The sequence below is a fragment of the Melospiza melodia genome, chromosome 3 (assembly GCF_035770615.1).
Source record: "Melospiza melodia melodia isolate bMelMel2 chromosome 3, bMelMel2.pri, whole genome shotgun sequence".
NCBI classification, from domain to species: domain Eukaryota; kingdom Metazoa; phylum Chordata; class Aves; order Passeriformes; family Passerellidae; genus Melospiza; species Melospiza melodia.
In genome coordinates this window covers 4,048,671-4,063,993 of record NC_086196.1, presented here as the reverse complement: position 1 = coordinate 4,063,993, position 15,323 = coordinate 4,048,671, and the positions used below count along the sequence as shown (strand labels likewise).

The 15,323-nt window shown below is 40.1% G+C and overlaps 1 protein-coding gene across 1 annotated transcript in view; it reads left to right on the top strand.

Annotated features, from left to right (window-relative positions):
• LRRC1 (leucine rich repeat containing 1) overlaps positions 1–15,323 on the top strand; it is a 68,471-nt gene that overhangs the window by 10,162 nt on the left and 42,986 nt on the right. Inside the window, exon 2 of the mRNA XM_063150683.1 lies at positions 4,784–4,901. Within this exon, the coding sequence (XP_063006753.1) occupies positions 4,784–4,901 (118 nt within the window). The remainder of the gene's footprint in view (positions 1–4,783; positions 4,902–15,323) is intronic.

Sequence of the window (15,323 nt, the reverse complement as noted above, 5' to 3'; positions counted from 1 at the left end):
ACAGAATTGCATCCTAGAAAGAGCTTTTTGCTCACAGGTTAGCTGTGGATTTCGACTGAGGGTGATGTCCTGAGGCTGGAGTGGAGTGCAGGGTGCATTACAGCTTGCTGGGAGCTCCAGACTGGGATGGCCACTGGAGTAGAAGTGATACTTGAAATCCCACCCGAGCGTAGGGCACTGAGCGTCGTCTCTCCTTGGAATACTCAGCACTGAGTGACCCCTATTGATATGATAGTCTGTCAGAGGCCTTGGACAGAAGTGGAGTGGAGAGGAATGAGGAAAAGCTCACCCTTGCCTCTTTGCCCTTCAGGGAGATGGGGAATGTGTGTGTATGCTTGTGCCAGAGCCTGGTTACTAAACCCATTCTGAGGAACTTGAATGCTTGGATTCACTGGTGCTGCTTCACTACGGGATTTAATCCTTGTTTTCCTCATGGTGTCCTGAGCACCAAGCAGTGTGTTCACCTGAAGTGGGTTGGGCTTCTGTTGTATTGCACTAAATAGCATGATATCCTTACAGGCTTCCTCTGCTGCCTCTGAAGCCAAGCAGCAGTGCAGACAAAATGGTAACTCCCAAAAGCAAGGGGTAGGGGCCCTGTTGGGCAGCAGCTGTGTTGCAAGGTTATTTCATGGATTTGATGCCTTGTCTCTTATTCACTGCTTTGCTTACCAAAATTGCCTCTTCTACTTGTGTTTGCTTGAAGAAAGACTTCAGGAAAAGATCTTTCTGAAGCACTATAAAAAGTGTGGGGAAGGATTTGCTGTAATTTCCCTTATCCGAGGACTGAAGGAGGACACATAGCTGGTGATTGGAAGTAAACAAATGAAATGGTGTCCCCATTGATTTTTGTTTACCACGTAGGAGAAGAAAATGGAGCCTGAAGTAAGATTTAAAACAAGAATGCATTTAGGAGTTAAACTGTGTTTAAATTGCTATGTACAACTTCTTAATTCTAAAGCATAGATAGCCTTTAGTTGGTCATTTGTAAGTTTGGAAAACGGGTCAAATAAATACAGACATACTTATGAAACAGAACCTAATAACATACTCTGTCTTAGAGCTTACTTAATTCATTTTAATATAATAATATAATTGCCTGAAGAAGCCTTAAAAGCTGAGGCAGCATGTGTATGTGGAAAATCCATATTGGCATCTGAAGGAAATCTGACATAAGAGCAAATGCTTACAAATTCTTAATCTTGTCAGCAACAGCTCAAGTGCTTGCAAAAAAAAAATCCTGAAGCAAAAAACCACCAAACCCTCATCTTATCTGGTGTGTGTGTAACCATGAAGCAAGTTAATTTGCAATTTTCTTTCTCCTTTACATCTCATTCTAATGTCTACTGCTTATTCTAGCCCATTGTGAGAATTAGGCAGTGGATTCTACCTAAAGAGAATTTTTAATTATCTTTGCTGCTAGTTGTTACTGCTACTACTACAATAGCTAGTAGTAGTCGTCTTTCTGTGGTAATGTTTTGCTTAACACAGTGCACCCACCTTTAGTTATGCTACCTGTGCCAGGTGGGTTTGGAGTGTGACCTGTCTCTAGCCCTGCAAAGGCTCTAGCAGCTCAGATGATGCTGGAATGTTGCTCCTCCCCTTAGAAAGCATTAACTGCAAAAACATCTTTGTTCCCTCCTATGTGTTTTACTTCAACTGTTTATTGTTTTCATGTATTTCCATTTATGTTTTTTTTTTATTCCCATCAGCCAAGGTGCTGAATTTTCAGGGAAAATTCTCAGGCATGAGTATTTTTTGTTTTGGGAGAGAACCATTGAAAGAAACCCAGAGATATGTTGTGTTGGCCACTTGCACGGAAGAAAATATCCTACTAGTTTGGCTTAATTCTCTTAACTTTTTTTTATAGAATTGAGTACCAGTTGTAGTGGTATTCTTAAAAAAAAGGTATAAAAATGAGGGCTGTGGGATCACACTGTCTGTTTATACTTTTCAGTGAGTCATGCACTTATCTGTTACTTTTTTTCTTCTGTTGGCTGACATCGACCCAATTTTGTCAGAATGAAGTTTTTTTTTTTAAAAATATGTGTCTGGGTGAGAGAGTCTTGGTTAGTTTTCCAGTGAGAGAAGGGATCTGTTCAAGTTGTATATTCTTAAAAAATCCATATAATAGAAACCTCTATAAATTCTTTGATAGCAGGAAAAGCTTCAGTTGAGGGTCAGGAACTGGTACTAAATAGCAAGTTGTAGGCTACTTCAGTGCTTATGCTCATGGCATTATTTTTCTCATTGAGGCACTATTAATTAGGCTGGCTAAACTAAGCAGCATTAGAAGTGTTGCCAAGATACTCATAGAGGCATTGGGTCTGCAATCAAAACCAGCTATTAGAGCATGCTGGGTGGATATGCTGCTCTGGCCAACAGCCCCATTGCACTTTGGATTGTGTTAGAGCTTATCAAATAGAGGCAGAACTGTGTTAGAGACATCAAATTAGGAACATGTTTCTTGTTGGCATGTATTTTTAAAATCTCAGATATTTAAACACATACATATGTATACATATATATGTTTGTGTTTGTTGAACTCTATTGAGTAAGTTTTTAATTCTCTTTGTTCTCTGTTTTCCAATTGTTCCTTTGTGGCCTTTTTGAAAGATAAAACATATATGGCTAAAAGGAATTGCTTGCCTCTCCAGCAGTGCTTCAGAGCACTAATGATGTGTCTTAGAGAAAGGAAGAACACTTAATGAAATGGGACTAGGATGCACTAAACATGCAAGAGTGATTGAGTCCTGTAGTTTAAAGGAAAAAAACCAAACAAACCAGAAGTTCAAAGAAATGCCATTCGTGTAACTGCAGTTTGATTTTATCTAGGAAATGGTGTCATTCATTAAAAATTGTTATGCAGATGGAAAATAAACCTTCCAGTTAATTATTCTTTTATGTAATAATCAGCTGAAGAAAGAGGAATGTCTTTAAATATTGTGTAATATTGCTTGTTGCACACGTGCTGTGCACATTTAATAAATACAAACTGCACTGACACGTGGTACTGTGGGTACCTCAAACCTTCCTGAGGATATCCAGCTCTTTGGAGGACTGCTCTGTCTTTTAACCATGTTCCTGCTGTCTTTGCTCACTTGCCATTGTGAATATCTGTCAGGGACAGCTGTTGCTCAGATAAGATTTGTAGGAGAACATCAATATTTATAACTTTCATACACTTTAGCAGCTACACACTGCTCTGAGGAACACATTTTGGCAAGTATTTACTTTGGAGTGTTAGGACAGATTGGGATCTCTTCTGCAGAGTGTACTCCTGCTGTGTTTTCACAAAAGTGTCTTTTAAGTGCTTTTCTAAGCTTCTGATGGATTTTTAGTTTAGGCATATTAATAAATATTTAGAGAAAGGGCTACATTTGTTTTAAGGTAAGAATGGTAATGATATGAAAATGCAGTTATGGATCTTTTGAGGACAATGAAGGATTAAAAAGCATTTGTGGCTATTTTAATTGGAATATAAGTTTTTAGGGAGCTAGAAATATGGAATTACTGAGAATTTTACCTTCCTCTTAAATTTTCAAAGTGTTATAAAACACTTTCAATATGGGGAACAGTGGAGGAATGCCATTCTGACTCAAAAATGCTTTTGAAATTCCACATTCAAATCTGGTGCATCTTTTACTGTCGAGTGTTTATAAACTTTTTAAAGCTCTATCCTTCTTATCCCCTAAAAGGAACCCATGTTTTGGAGGGAAAGCACATTTGTTTCAGATGTGGTTTATTTTTCTGTGACACAATGTGTACTGAAAGATTGATGCAGAAGTGCGAAAGTTTGCACTTAACCTGATTTATGATCTTGACCACTCAAAATAAGATTGAAACCCTGTATTTTAATACAGATTGATGAAACTGCTTTTGCCTTGTGTCCTAGTGAGATGCCTTACTATCCCTTTTTGTGTCAATTTAAGTAATATCTGAGTGACATTTAGAGCACATACTCCATCACCTAAATAAAAGAAAAACCTCAAGAAAAGGTGCTAATTTTGTAGAAGGGATTGCAGGTGATGAAATGTAAGTGGGTATCCCAAATTTACAATATCATCTTCCATTTTCCCCAAGGGGGCAAAACCACAGGGGTACAGGCATGCACACATGCTGTGAGTGGGTGAGGTGCAGGTGTTTGACTGCTGGGTCAAGCTCCCTGTGCACTCCAGAGGCACAAAACTCACTCAAAACTGGAGGAGTCTGTTCAGTTTTGATCAAGATGACTTGTGTGTGAAGGCCAGAGGGTGTTTGAGGCTGGAAGGAAAGCCTGCCTGGGGGAGGCTGGTTCTGTAACCTAGCTGGTTTTGGTGTTCACTGCTCAAGAAGTCCTTGTCAGCCCCTCTTCATCACTTTTCTGGATCTTGTTCTTTAGAAGCCTTCCTCTGTATTAACTTCCTAATGAGCCCTGGTGTGTAATTAGGATGCTTATAATTACTCTGCTTGGTAGCCTTGCCCCATTAATGACTTTAAACTGGCACTCTGGATTTTGCTAGTGTCTGTCTGCAATGATCTTTAACAGCAAGCTTTACGGATTATTTTTTTTTTACATGCATTTTCATTTTAGGTAAAATACAGGTTATAGTTTGTCTGCATGTGAAAATGAAAACAAATTGTTTGTTCTGGTACAGATGTGAAGGAGATCTGCATAACTAATGCCATGCAATAGCTTTAATTAGCTCACATTTTAAAAGTGATTCTAGTTATTCCTCATCATTTATCATGCCTATATGTGAGTTATGTGAATATTTTCTGAAATGCAATTTTTTCTTTCTTTCAGCCTTTCTTCCAGCTTGTGAAGTTACGGAAACTTGGACTTAGTGATAATGAAATCCAACGGCTCCCCCCAGAAATAGCAAATTTCATGCAGCTGGTGGAACTTGATTTGTCTCGAAATGGTAAGCTCCAAGGTTAATTTGTTTGATTCTATACTGTCCTATGACATGGTCTAGAAAACTGTGTTAGTAGGGTTTTTGTGTCTCAGAAATTGTTCTGTAGGACATAGATAACACTTCCTTGTCTAATTCATGGATTTACCTCTGGTTCTAGAGGGAAGGAGGGAAAGAGGAGAAGGGAGCTTGTGGTATAAATACAGTAATAAAATAGTGCTTGGCTGTAGTTCTGTTTCTGAGAGCCTGTTTTATTTTTCAATTTAAAAAATGCTTCATGTGGTAGTTTCATATGTGTATCTGTCACAATGTTGACTTCATTCCCCAAGCTCTCTGAAATGCCTGGCATTTAGAGATGGAAAAAAACAGAAAAAAGAAAAAAAAAAGAAGTTGAAAAAAAATAAAGCTGCTTTCTGTCCTAAAAAAAGGACTGCCTGTGGGTTAGAAGTCCAGTTCTTTATCTCTGCTTTGGTCTTTACCTGGGATTAGCAAGAGGCAGAGTGCTGGTATTTCTAGTTGTACTTGTGGAAGAAGAATCAGTCTGTTTGTCAACTGCAAAGATGAATTCAGAAAAGAATGCTGGGAGAAACTACCTTCTAAAATGTGTTGTCGGAAACAACATGGGTTTATTGTTTGCTTGCAATGCTTGCTGTGTATATTGTCCTGCATTGTGATGGAGTGAAAACAACTATTTTTTTTCTGTGGCCTGGTGAACTTAAGAGTTCTACAAGAAGTTCAGGGGCTGCTGGGTCACCTTTAAGCAGTCTTTTGACCCAGTGATCTAAAACCAGTGAATCTGTGTTACCAAATTAGAGCAACTGTCAGCTATTTTTGCTTCCTTACATGCAGTGGATGTGCTCAAAATGCTCTCTCAGCTGTGATGGAAGGGGTGGGAGCGATCAAGGTTGTGTAACCTCGTAAATAAATGAGGGTTGTAATTGAAAATTCAAGAAAATAAACAGTGTAACTGGGAGCCTTTTTTTTCTTGATGGTTTAACTTCACATCGACTCTTTGTGACTGAGAATATTGTTGGTACTTCACCTTTCTATAGCATATTTCCTTTATTTGTTTTGGTGCTTTAAATTCTATCTCTATCTGATAATATAATTGATGAAGCGTGATGAGTCTCCAGGCAATTGCTGAAAAATTTCTGTGAACCATATAATTTTATGCACATTTGGAAAACCTTTTAAGAGAAGAAAACTGGAAAAAACTCCAGAGACTGAAGAGACAGATTAGTTAAAACATTTTAGAAATACACAAACATTAGTTGATGTGGTATTTGGCTACTGAGTTTGACTGAGTTGGGTGCTGTCAGTGAGAGACCTCATACAAAAAGAAACCCTCTGTTGGCTTAGTAATTCTCTTTGCAAATGAATAACTAGTTGGAAAAGGAGCTGGTGGATCAGAGCCATGTGAACTCTTGTCAGCCTGGCTTGGAAGCTGGCTTGAGAACCGAGCTGTAACAGGAGCAGATGGTGTGAATGTTTATGGCTGGGTAGATGCGTGTGTCAGTAGAAGTTACTGCACAGGGAAGTATTTTTTCCAGTAATGGGTTGAACTAATGCAGGTGGCAGGGAGCAGTTCCTTTCCTATATCCAAGGTTCAGTGTTAATTACCCATTTTATGGCGTTGCTTTCTTTTCTCTGTGGTTCATTGCAGAAGGTGACTGATACCATTTCCCTCTGCTTAATTATGTCACAGTTACTGCATGACTTGACTCTTCAAATTAAAAATGCACCGTGCAATGGGGTGCAGGGGGGCCGCGGTGGAAAATAACTAGTCTTACTTTCCACTGTTTGGCCATTTTTATGATTGTCTCATGGTTCTCCAAATCAAAAGGCATAACACACCATCTGGGGTGCTGCAGGGGGAATTCTCACAAAAGGTTTTTGAGCTTTACAGTACTTTAATTTATTAGCTTTGTATTTTGAATCCACCTCCTGGTATGCCTCATTCTAAACCTGCCACAGGTTTGTCCTGTTCAGTTGTTTGCACTCCAAAAGATTTTTCTTTTTCTGACTGCCCAAAATTACTTAGGGAAAAAAATAGGAACTCTTCATATTCCTTTCAGGCAGAGAAAAACAGCTCTGCTTTACAAAATGCAGTATGCTGCATGAATAGGAGAGTGTGATGGTGACATCTGAGCTTGGGAAATAAGAGATCATTGTTCTGTGTTTTTTGTTCTAGTTGTCTGGTTTGGTGCACTAATTGCCTTCAGTTCTGGCCATTCTGTTTCCTCAAGAGCTTAAAAATGCAGATATAAATTCATTTAATGTTCTCTGCATGGGAATAGCTTTTTCTATTTTAACCTCTCATCACAGAAGGAGGAAAGGGTTTTGAATAAACTGAGTACTTCCATTTCTGCCATAATAAAATGATAACATGTCTTCCTTTCTCCTAGTTTATAACCCTTTGGCCAACATATGAACTTGAACATATGAACTTGAACATATGAACATATGGCTTGACATTAGAAGCCACGTGAGATGATGAGTGTGTCATAGGGATGGACTTGGGTGCCCTTCCAAGCTGTGGTGGCCAGTTGTGCTTGGAGCAGCTGTGGGGTGCTGAATCTAGAGGAGGGATCAGTCTCTGCTGATCTCTGCAGGTAGCTCTGTGTACGTGTGCCATGCAGGTAGCATTGTTTTGTACACACTTGGGAAGGGTCCATAGGGAAACTCTGACATGTCTCTCTTAAATTCTCAGGTGTTCTAAAATGCCCAAGACATGTTAGTATATATGTTAAAAATGTGCTGCAATAATAAATTCTTTAAGCAGTTTCTTGGTTAATGAGTGACTCTAGAGCTACAAACATCCTTCAAAGAGATAAAACTAAAAAGTCTTGAGCAGATGGAAATTTGACGCTCCCTGTGTATGTGAGAGAAGTCTGGGGAAGGTAAGGATAGCCTCAGTGGTGCATAAGGAAAAGGATTTGGGAAGGCTAGCAGCCATATATTCTTAAACTTTTCCTGGAGTATTTGCATGTTGATGCTATTTCTCATACCCTGGAAGGCCTGTGTGTTCATGCAGATTTTCCTAGGAAGCATCCCTACTGTGCTTTTCTAGTCTGGCTGGGGCTGTTATTTGTGCTAAGGTTGAAAGGATGAATCCAGGACTGGAATATAAGAGGGCACAGAAGCTGTGCTAAGAAAACAGCATAGTGATGGTGAACACTTTGAAGGTTATTTGGCAATGCAGTTTGTCTCTGCTTCTTGGTATCAAGTTGTTCAAAAAGCTCATGTGCTCATTCTAAGGCTAAAGAAAACAGACACAGTAGGATTTCAACAGTGCGTGCCTGCACTTTTGACTTGATGGCAAAGCATGTCTGAAACTCAGGAGTGTTCCTGAAGAATCTTCTGGGATAGAAACTCACCTGCTGTGTGTTTGAAGCTACTGCTGGTTCCCTCAGACTCGCCAGGGTTGATCAAATCTTTTCCTGGATTCTCATACCACAGGTGAATTCTGTGAAGACACTGGGTCACTGAAGCATTCTTGCTTGATCACCCTAAAGTTTGGGTAGGGCTCAGGTGCTTTGCATGGAGCTCCAGTGCAAGTCTTTGCTCTGCATGAGGGAGGGGAGGATTCTGCTCTAAGCACAGTCACAAGTGCCTGTGTGCTATTTTGTTCCCCACAGCACTCAGACATTTCTCTCAGGTAAGTCCTGAAAGACCCTGTGATTTATAAAGTGCAGTCTCCAAAGACAGAAAGATGTGCTTGAATGTCTGCAGTTCTTTCCTGGTGCCTCGGCTGGATCTTCATTTATCTTCCCTTTCTTCCAAAGGCATGCCCTGTGTTTCAGATCCCTGTGAGCTGTAGCAGGTTGCTACCCCGTGCTTCTCATCCCCCAGAGATTTCCTTCAGTGACTCCATCCCCCCTTTTCTTCTTGCACAGCCCCTGGAGGCCAAATTCTTAGAGCTTAGGGCCCTGCTATCCCGGGTTCATTAAAATGTTAATGGCTTTTCTTGTTCTGTAGCTTCTTCTGGACGGGAGGGGCAATGCATAAAGTTTCTGCAGTTAATTTAAGGCATGCTGATATTCAGGATTCTGTGTACTATGCATGTATGCTGTGTTCTTGCAGAGGTGGTGCAATCCTTTTTAGTATCCCTCTTCTCCAAGAAGAGGGGTATTGTTTGCTTTTGACAAATAATAAACCCTCCAAGCTCCACTCATGTGTTTTTGTCATGATATTGCATGTTCCTTAAAATGCCCTGAAGCTGTTAGTTTAACTGTTGTATTCTTACTTGAAAGAAATTTCTATCCTGCACACGCTTTCTCTTAACAGGTGTGCTGTGGAACCCAGGCCTTTTGTTCTTAATGTCATACACCTTTCACAGCCATTGACAGATTGTCAGCAGCTTGTTTCATTCAGCTCTTTTAGCATAAAAAGAAAATCACTGTGAGCTAAGATAGTAGGAATTAGGCACTGGAGTGGCTTTCCTATCCTTCCCAGCTTCAGGAGTGCCATTTGAACCGTCCTGCTGTCCACCCCTTTCTCTGATGCTGGCTGACCCTGCTGCTTTTGTAGGAGAGGAGCTTCTTGCACTGCTGTGTCTGCCTGTGAGTTGCTGTCTGTTTGTGATCAAAGCCTGGCAGGCTTTTCTGCTGCTCCTCTTGCTTCCATTGAATGTTTATACCAAGGACTTGGTGATGCTAGCCCATAGCATTGGTAATTGCTCTGTGCTGGCAGTTTTGCACTGGCTGCCTGTAGTGACTTTACAGCTGGCAGCTGGTAAGGGGGCTCAGATGGTGGGATCCTCTGTGGAAGTGGTCTGTAACATTGCAGTTTGGTGTTATGTCCAAGCCCCAAGACTCAAAACCATGGAAAAGATGCAAGTGTGAGTGCAGTGGGAGAATGAAATAGTTTTTTATCTTATTAGTAGAGAGGTTATTGCTGTTCTGTTTGCTGATTCAGCTCTTGGTGGAGCTGAGATCCCTTACTTTGTGAACTGAGAAGTGATGGGTTTTGCTGTGGCACCTACTGAGGAAATCTCTGTGTGGGCACATCTTGTTAAGCTATATTTGGCTCTGCATGATGCTTGATACCAAACTCTCAACGTGGTTCTTTACTATGATAACCAGTAAGAATAATACTGTTTGTTTAATGTGTACAGTTAATATTTTATACCTACCATAGCGATGAACTCTGGCTACATGATATATTAGTTGCTACCCATTTTTGTAGTTTCTGATTAAACTGAACTTACAACTGTATTGATAGTGTGCTCGTTCTGGATACAAGTCTTGAGACATGAGAATATTCTCATTTCAAAATCCTCTCTCCTCACAGTTGCCATATGCTGTCATTTATATGAAAATAATTACAGATTTAACCAAAGATGCATATGCTACTTTAGGATTACCATAACAGTAGAGATGGTTCCTCACAAGCATGTCAATAATCACTGCCCTGTGTGAGGAAAGACTACATTGCTGCTACGCAAGGTCTGAGCAGAGTCCAAGACTTTGGAAGTCAGTCTCTAGAAGATCAGTATCCCAAGTGCTCCATGAGTCTTATTCTTAAGTTTTCCTTGCTTCCAAAATGGATCACAGTTGCAAATTTAGAAACTTATATTTTGTTTTGTCTTCAGCTCTCAAGGTGCTTGGAGAACTCTGCAAAAATGGTATTTAACTGTCCTACTTTCAGCTGCAGACAATTTGATATTTCTGCTTTTTAGTTGAAGTCTTTGTTCTTTTTAGTCACTTTAAAACCTGATTGAAAGATTCTTTGGAGATCTTGGTCATCATCAGGACACCACATGCATTGTGTGGTAGATAAATTTTATTCAACAAGTGATTAGAAGGCTGCTGTTGCTTTGTGCTCTTGCCTGGAGTCTGGCTGTCCACTTCTGCTGCATTTCCACAGCATCTGAGCAGAGACTTCCTCCATTAAATCCTCTTCCTCTCTGCCTGCCACCAACTGCCTTAACATGAATGTGCTGATATAGGTCTGGTGGTGAATAGCAAAACCTAGGATGCTGAGAAATAGATGGGAATTGATGCTTTCTTTCTCACTGGACAAGGAAAAATCCTGAAGCCAGCAATCTGTGCTGGAAGGCAGTATAGTTGACAAATACATCTTTTTTGTTAACATATGCAACTCCTGGATGTTGCTTGTTTGCCTTCTGAACTGATTGGTGTGCAAGTGAGTGCTTACAGACAAACAAGATTTGCTCTCCTACTCCTGTATGGACATGTCTTATCTGATACAAGAAAGCATCCTGTGAATGCAGTTGCTGCAACCCTGGTGTGAACCCCTGAAAGTGATGGAACACCCCACCAGAGACTGTTGTGTTCTCTATGGTGGTAGAGTAACTTAAGTCTGCATATAGTCTGAATAGTAACTGGTTTTTGGTTTTGTGGGGATTTGGGGGATTTTTTTGTGCTAATGAAAGCAGAGCAGACTTGGAGATAAGATAATTTTTTGCTCTTTTAGATGGCTGCTTGCTAACAATTGTGTTGCATGCTTAAGTTTTGACTTTTTTGAGTTAGGCTTTTTTTGATGCATCTGATTTCTTGTGACATACCTTTTCTTTGTATTATCTCCCATTTCTCTCTTGAGATTAGTTTAAAATTTGTGCTTAAAAACATCATCACTTTAATGTCTTACACATGAGGTTTAGGGATTGATACACAAAGGAGCAGATTAGGGAAGAAAGAAACACCTGCAAATGACTTCTGGACTCTGGAGCTCTGCACAGTGCCTCAGACATGTAGAAATTCTTACTTACTTTGAAGAAGTGATGTAAAAGCGAATCTGATTTGTGAATCTGTGTCACTAAAATCAATTTGATGTCAGTAGGTTGGAGGAAGAGGAGAGCTTTCTATGCAGCAGGGGAAGTAAGGTGAGGAGAGAAATTACTGGACCATGTCCTTGTGCAGGGCTTCTCATCAAGGAGAGGGAAGAAGCAGCAAGTGGTGACTGTGATTGAGAAAGAGAATACAAATGAAATCTCATGATAGAATAATTTAATTAGAGAAGTCTAGAAGATGTTATTTTTAAATGGATTGCAGAAAAGTGGATTTTTCCATCATGGCATGTTCTGTCAGATTTAACTGTCCTTTCTGATGAGACTTTGCTAATGTATTTATGTGTGCATCTAGCAATAGTGCCTTCATACAAGGCCAAAGGAAAGCTGTGGAGAGGAGCAGGAAAAGTTGTAGGCAGAAACCTTAGGCCTGCCTCAAGTGTCAGCTGGAGTGTTAAACATCAGACAGTACATATATGAGTGACATAAAATAAAAACTTAATTTTCTGAATAATCTAGCTTAGAGATGATTAAAATGGTAATCTGCAGACAAGTTGTTACTGCTTGTATTCACAGATTTGCTTGGGTTTCAGTTTCCATTTTACTGAGAATGTAAGATGACATGACAATGAAGTTAATGAAGAATTAGTCTGGAATAAAGTTCTCTCATCCACAGCTTCATAGGTAGAATACTAGTTTTCACAATTTTTACCCTTACTTCTCAGACTAAAAGTATTTAATTCCTATTATCCTTGAGGTCCAAGGTGGAAATTCTTATAAAAATATCTCCATTAACTCTTCTGTTCAATTCTTGACTGGCATGTATAAGTGAAAAGGCAGAATACATAAATTTGTTCAAACTTGGGCTCTTGCACCTAATTCACCTGGAACTATTGTTTGCCTTGTGATCTGGTCTTCCAGTTCTTCCTTCTCTCTCCCCCCCTTGTTTTTTCCTCCTGTTTCAAATGTACAGCTCCTGATCTCTGTTCCTGCTGCTTGCTGCAGCTGAGAAGGATAGTCTGTTGAATTACAACATGCTATCTGTTCAAAAATCCAGCTTGTTCTTATGTCTCTGCACAGTTTTCTTTCAAGTAACATGTCCAATATAAATGTATGTGTGAAATGCTGTTTTGTGAGGACTTTGTCCCTGGTGCCTCTGGTGTTTTGGAAAGGGATGTTTCCAGAAGCAGTGAGGAGGAGAAATGAGACATGTCTCTTCAGTTTCTTGTTAATTATTCAGTAAGGGATTTACTTGAGAAAATGCAACCTGAGCCTGTTGGTGAATTTTCCTTAAAGCTTTAAAGACAAGTCTTGAAAGAACTTTATCTCTTGTGTGTTGTATATCCTCAGCTTCAGAGCCTGAAGAGGAAAATGTTACGGCCTGTTAAAAGAACCACTTAATCTCAATAGACTTTGCAAGAACCACACGACTCCTGTCACATTGTGCCCCAAAACTTGTAGCACTTCATCACAAGAGGTTGCTTACTTCTGACTTCAGGGCTAGTAGCAGAGCCTTCTGGTTTTAAAAAAAAAGGGAAACCTGTGTGATCAATGAGAATGTCATGATCTCAGTATGGAAATGGAGGGAGAGGATGAGTAACCTTCCTCCATCCCTTCCCCCTGCAGGATCAGACCCTCGGGAGCTGCATTTGGGAGGGTGCAGAGATGTGGTGGGGACATTTGTGTCACAGCAGCCTGCTCAGCTGGGCTTTCCAGCTGGAGAGCTCTTCAGAAAGACAAACAAATGCTTGCAGCACAAATTCCCACTTGAAAGGTATTTTGACAAAGTGAGCAGTTTCCTTCCATGTTTAGTAGAGGGAGGAGAGGTGGAGAAAACTGAGCTTTTCCAGGAGCAGGCTTCTCAGGGATCCTTCTGAGAAGGTGGGTGGCACAGAGGAGCCCCCCTGGAAGTGACAAGAGAACCTTTAGGCTCCTAAATCACTTGAGCATTGTGGTGCTTAATGCATCCATGGACCTTCGGTGTGTGTGGGTGTATGTGTGAATACCATAGTTGATAATGTATATTATATATGAGAAATAATCTGTGTATTGAATTGGATGGATGAGACCTGGTTTGCTGCTGATTATCTCTCCTGAGGGGTAATGCTGCATGGATTCACAGTCTTTGAGTCTAGAATGGGCTTCCTTGGGTATAAATTTGGTGTAAACTAATCAGCTGTTAAATTACATTTATGAGTTACTACTAGTTGCTAAGCAGTTAAAGGTGTTTTATGTAAAAGTGCTGCATATACCTCTTGGTGGACTTTTCACTATGACCAGGTAAATCTGGTCTGTTCTGCTGATTCTGGCTGGGGTGTGTGCAGTGTGCCAGCTCCTGTGCTCCTAACACACAGTGCTCTGTGCTGCCTTCATAGCTGGAAAATATGACTGCATCCAGTAGTTGCTCCCTGAAGGACTCTTGAGCGTGTTAAACTCTCCCTGAGGAATGTGGGGCATCTCTCATATCTGAGAATTCAGCAAAGTTCTTGCAAAAATACTTTTTTGACCTCTACCCTTATACTTGAGAGTCGCTCTTTGAGTAGCTCTGGTCTGGCAGCCCTGTCACAGCCCAGGACTTTCCTGGCCATTGGTGTTGTGATATTGATTAGGTGTTGGAAATTATCTTCAATGTTGCAGGATGTATAAAGGATGCTAGCTGTACTGTAGCCTTTGTGTGGATGGAATATTATCAATTCTTGAAATTTAGCATAGAATGCTGGAAAAAATGTGCCATACAAAAATTTTATCAGTTTAAAAATAACTCTCCCAGCCATTAGAGGAAGAAAAGTGGGGGAATGTGGATTGACTGATGTAACTGTTGTAAAAATCTTCCAAAAAAAAAAAAAAGGTGGGGGGGAGAGGAGGAAAGGATTATCATCAATCAGAAGGATTTTTCGAAGTAATTTCCTTATCTAGGCAGTACAGAATTCCCTAGTGTCAAATTTACTTCTAAAGTTACTTGTACGGGGCTTGCTAAATTGTTAGCAAATTCTTGTGCAAACTGTAACAATAAACATATAAACATCAGAAGAGGTGCTTTGAATGGAGTGGGGGACACATGCCCTCTTGTATGCATGACTGCTGAGTCTGATTTTGATCCACTGCTGCTGCCACAAGTTCATTTCTGCTGTCAGTGTATCTGTACTGTCACACGTCACAGGGCTTATGTTTGGTTTATGGCTGTATTATTAGCAGTGCTGCACAGTCTGCATACCAGGACATCTGGGGCAGCGTGTAAATGCAAAGCATTCATCAGAGTGTAGCATTAGAAGAATCCTAGATATTTAAGTAGGATTTGAGCTGGTTATCCAGCAGTGTCAAGAAAAGTATTCAACCTTACTGTTGCTGATATTGGCAGGCATGTATATGTTAATGTCTGTAACAAAATTGAGTACTCAACACTAATGGTGAAAGGTTCTTAATCCATCAAGAGACACAAGGACTTCTTTGTATATTTTAATAACCTCTGCTGCATTCCATTGGTTATGTCAGTGGTTTTATTATGGACCGTTATCTTCTCTGCTACAATGATCACTCACTCCTGTCATATAGTAAAATGTGCCTCTTCTTTTCTCTTCCAAATTCATTTATTCAATGCAATGTTACACTAATCTTCACACGTAGTGATGAAGTATCTTAACTTGTGTTTTGCTTGAGAAATCTTTCTAAGATGCTTGACA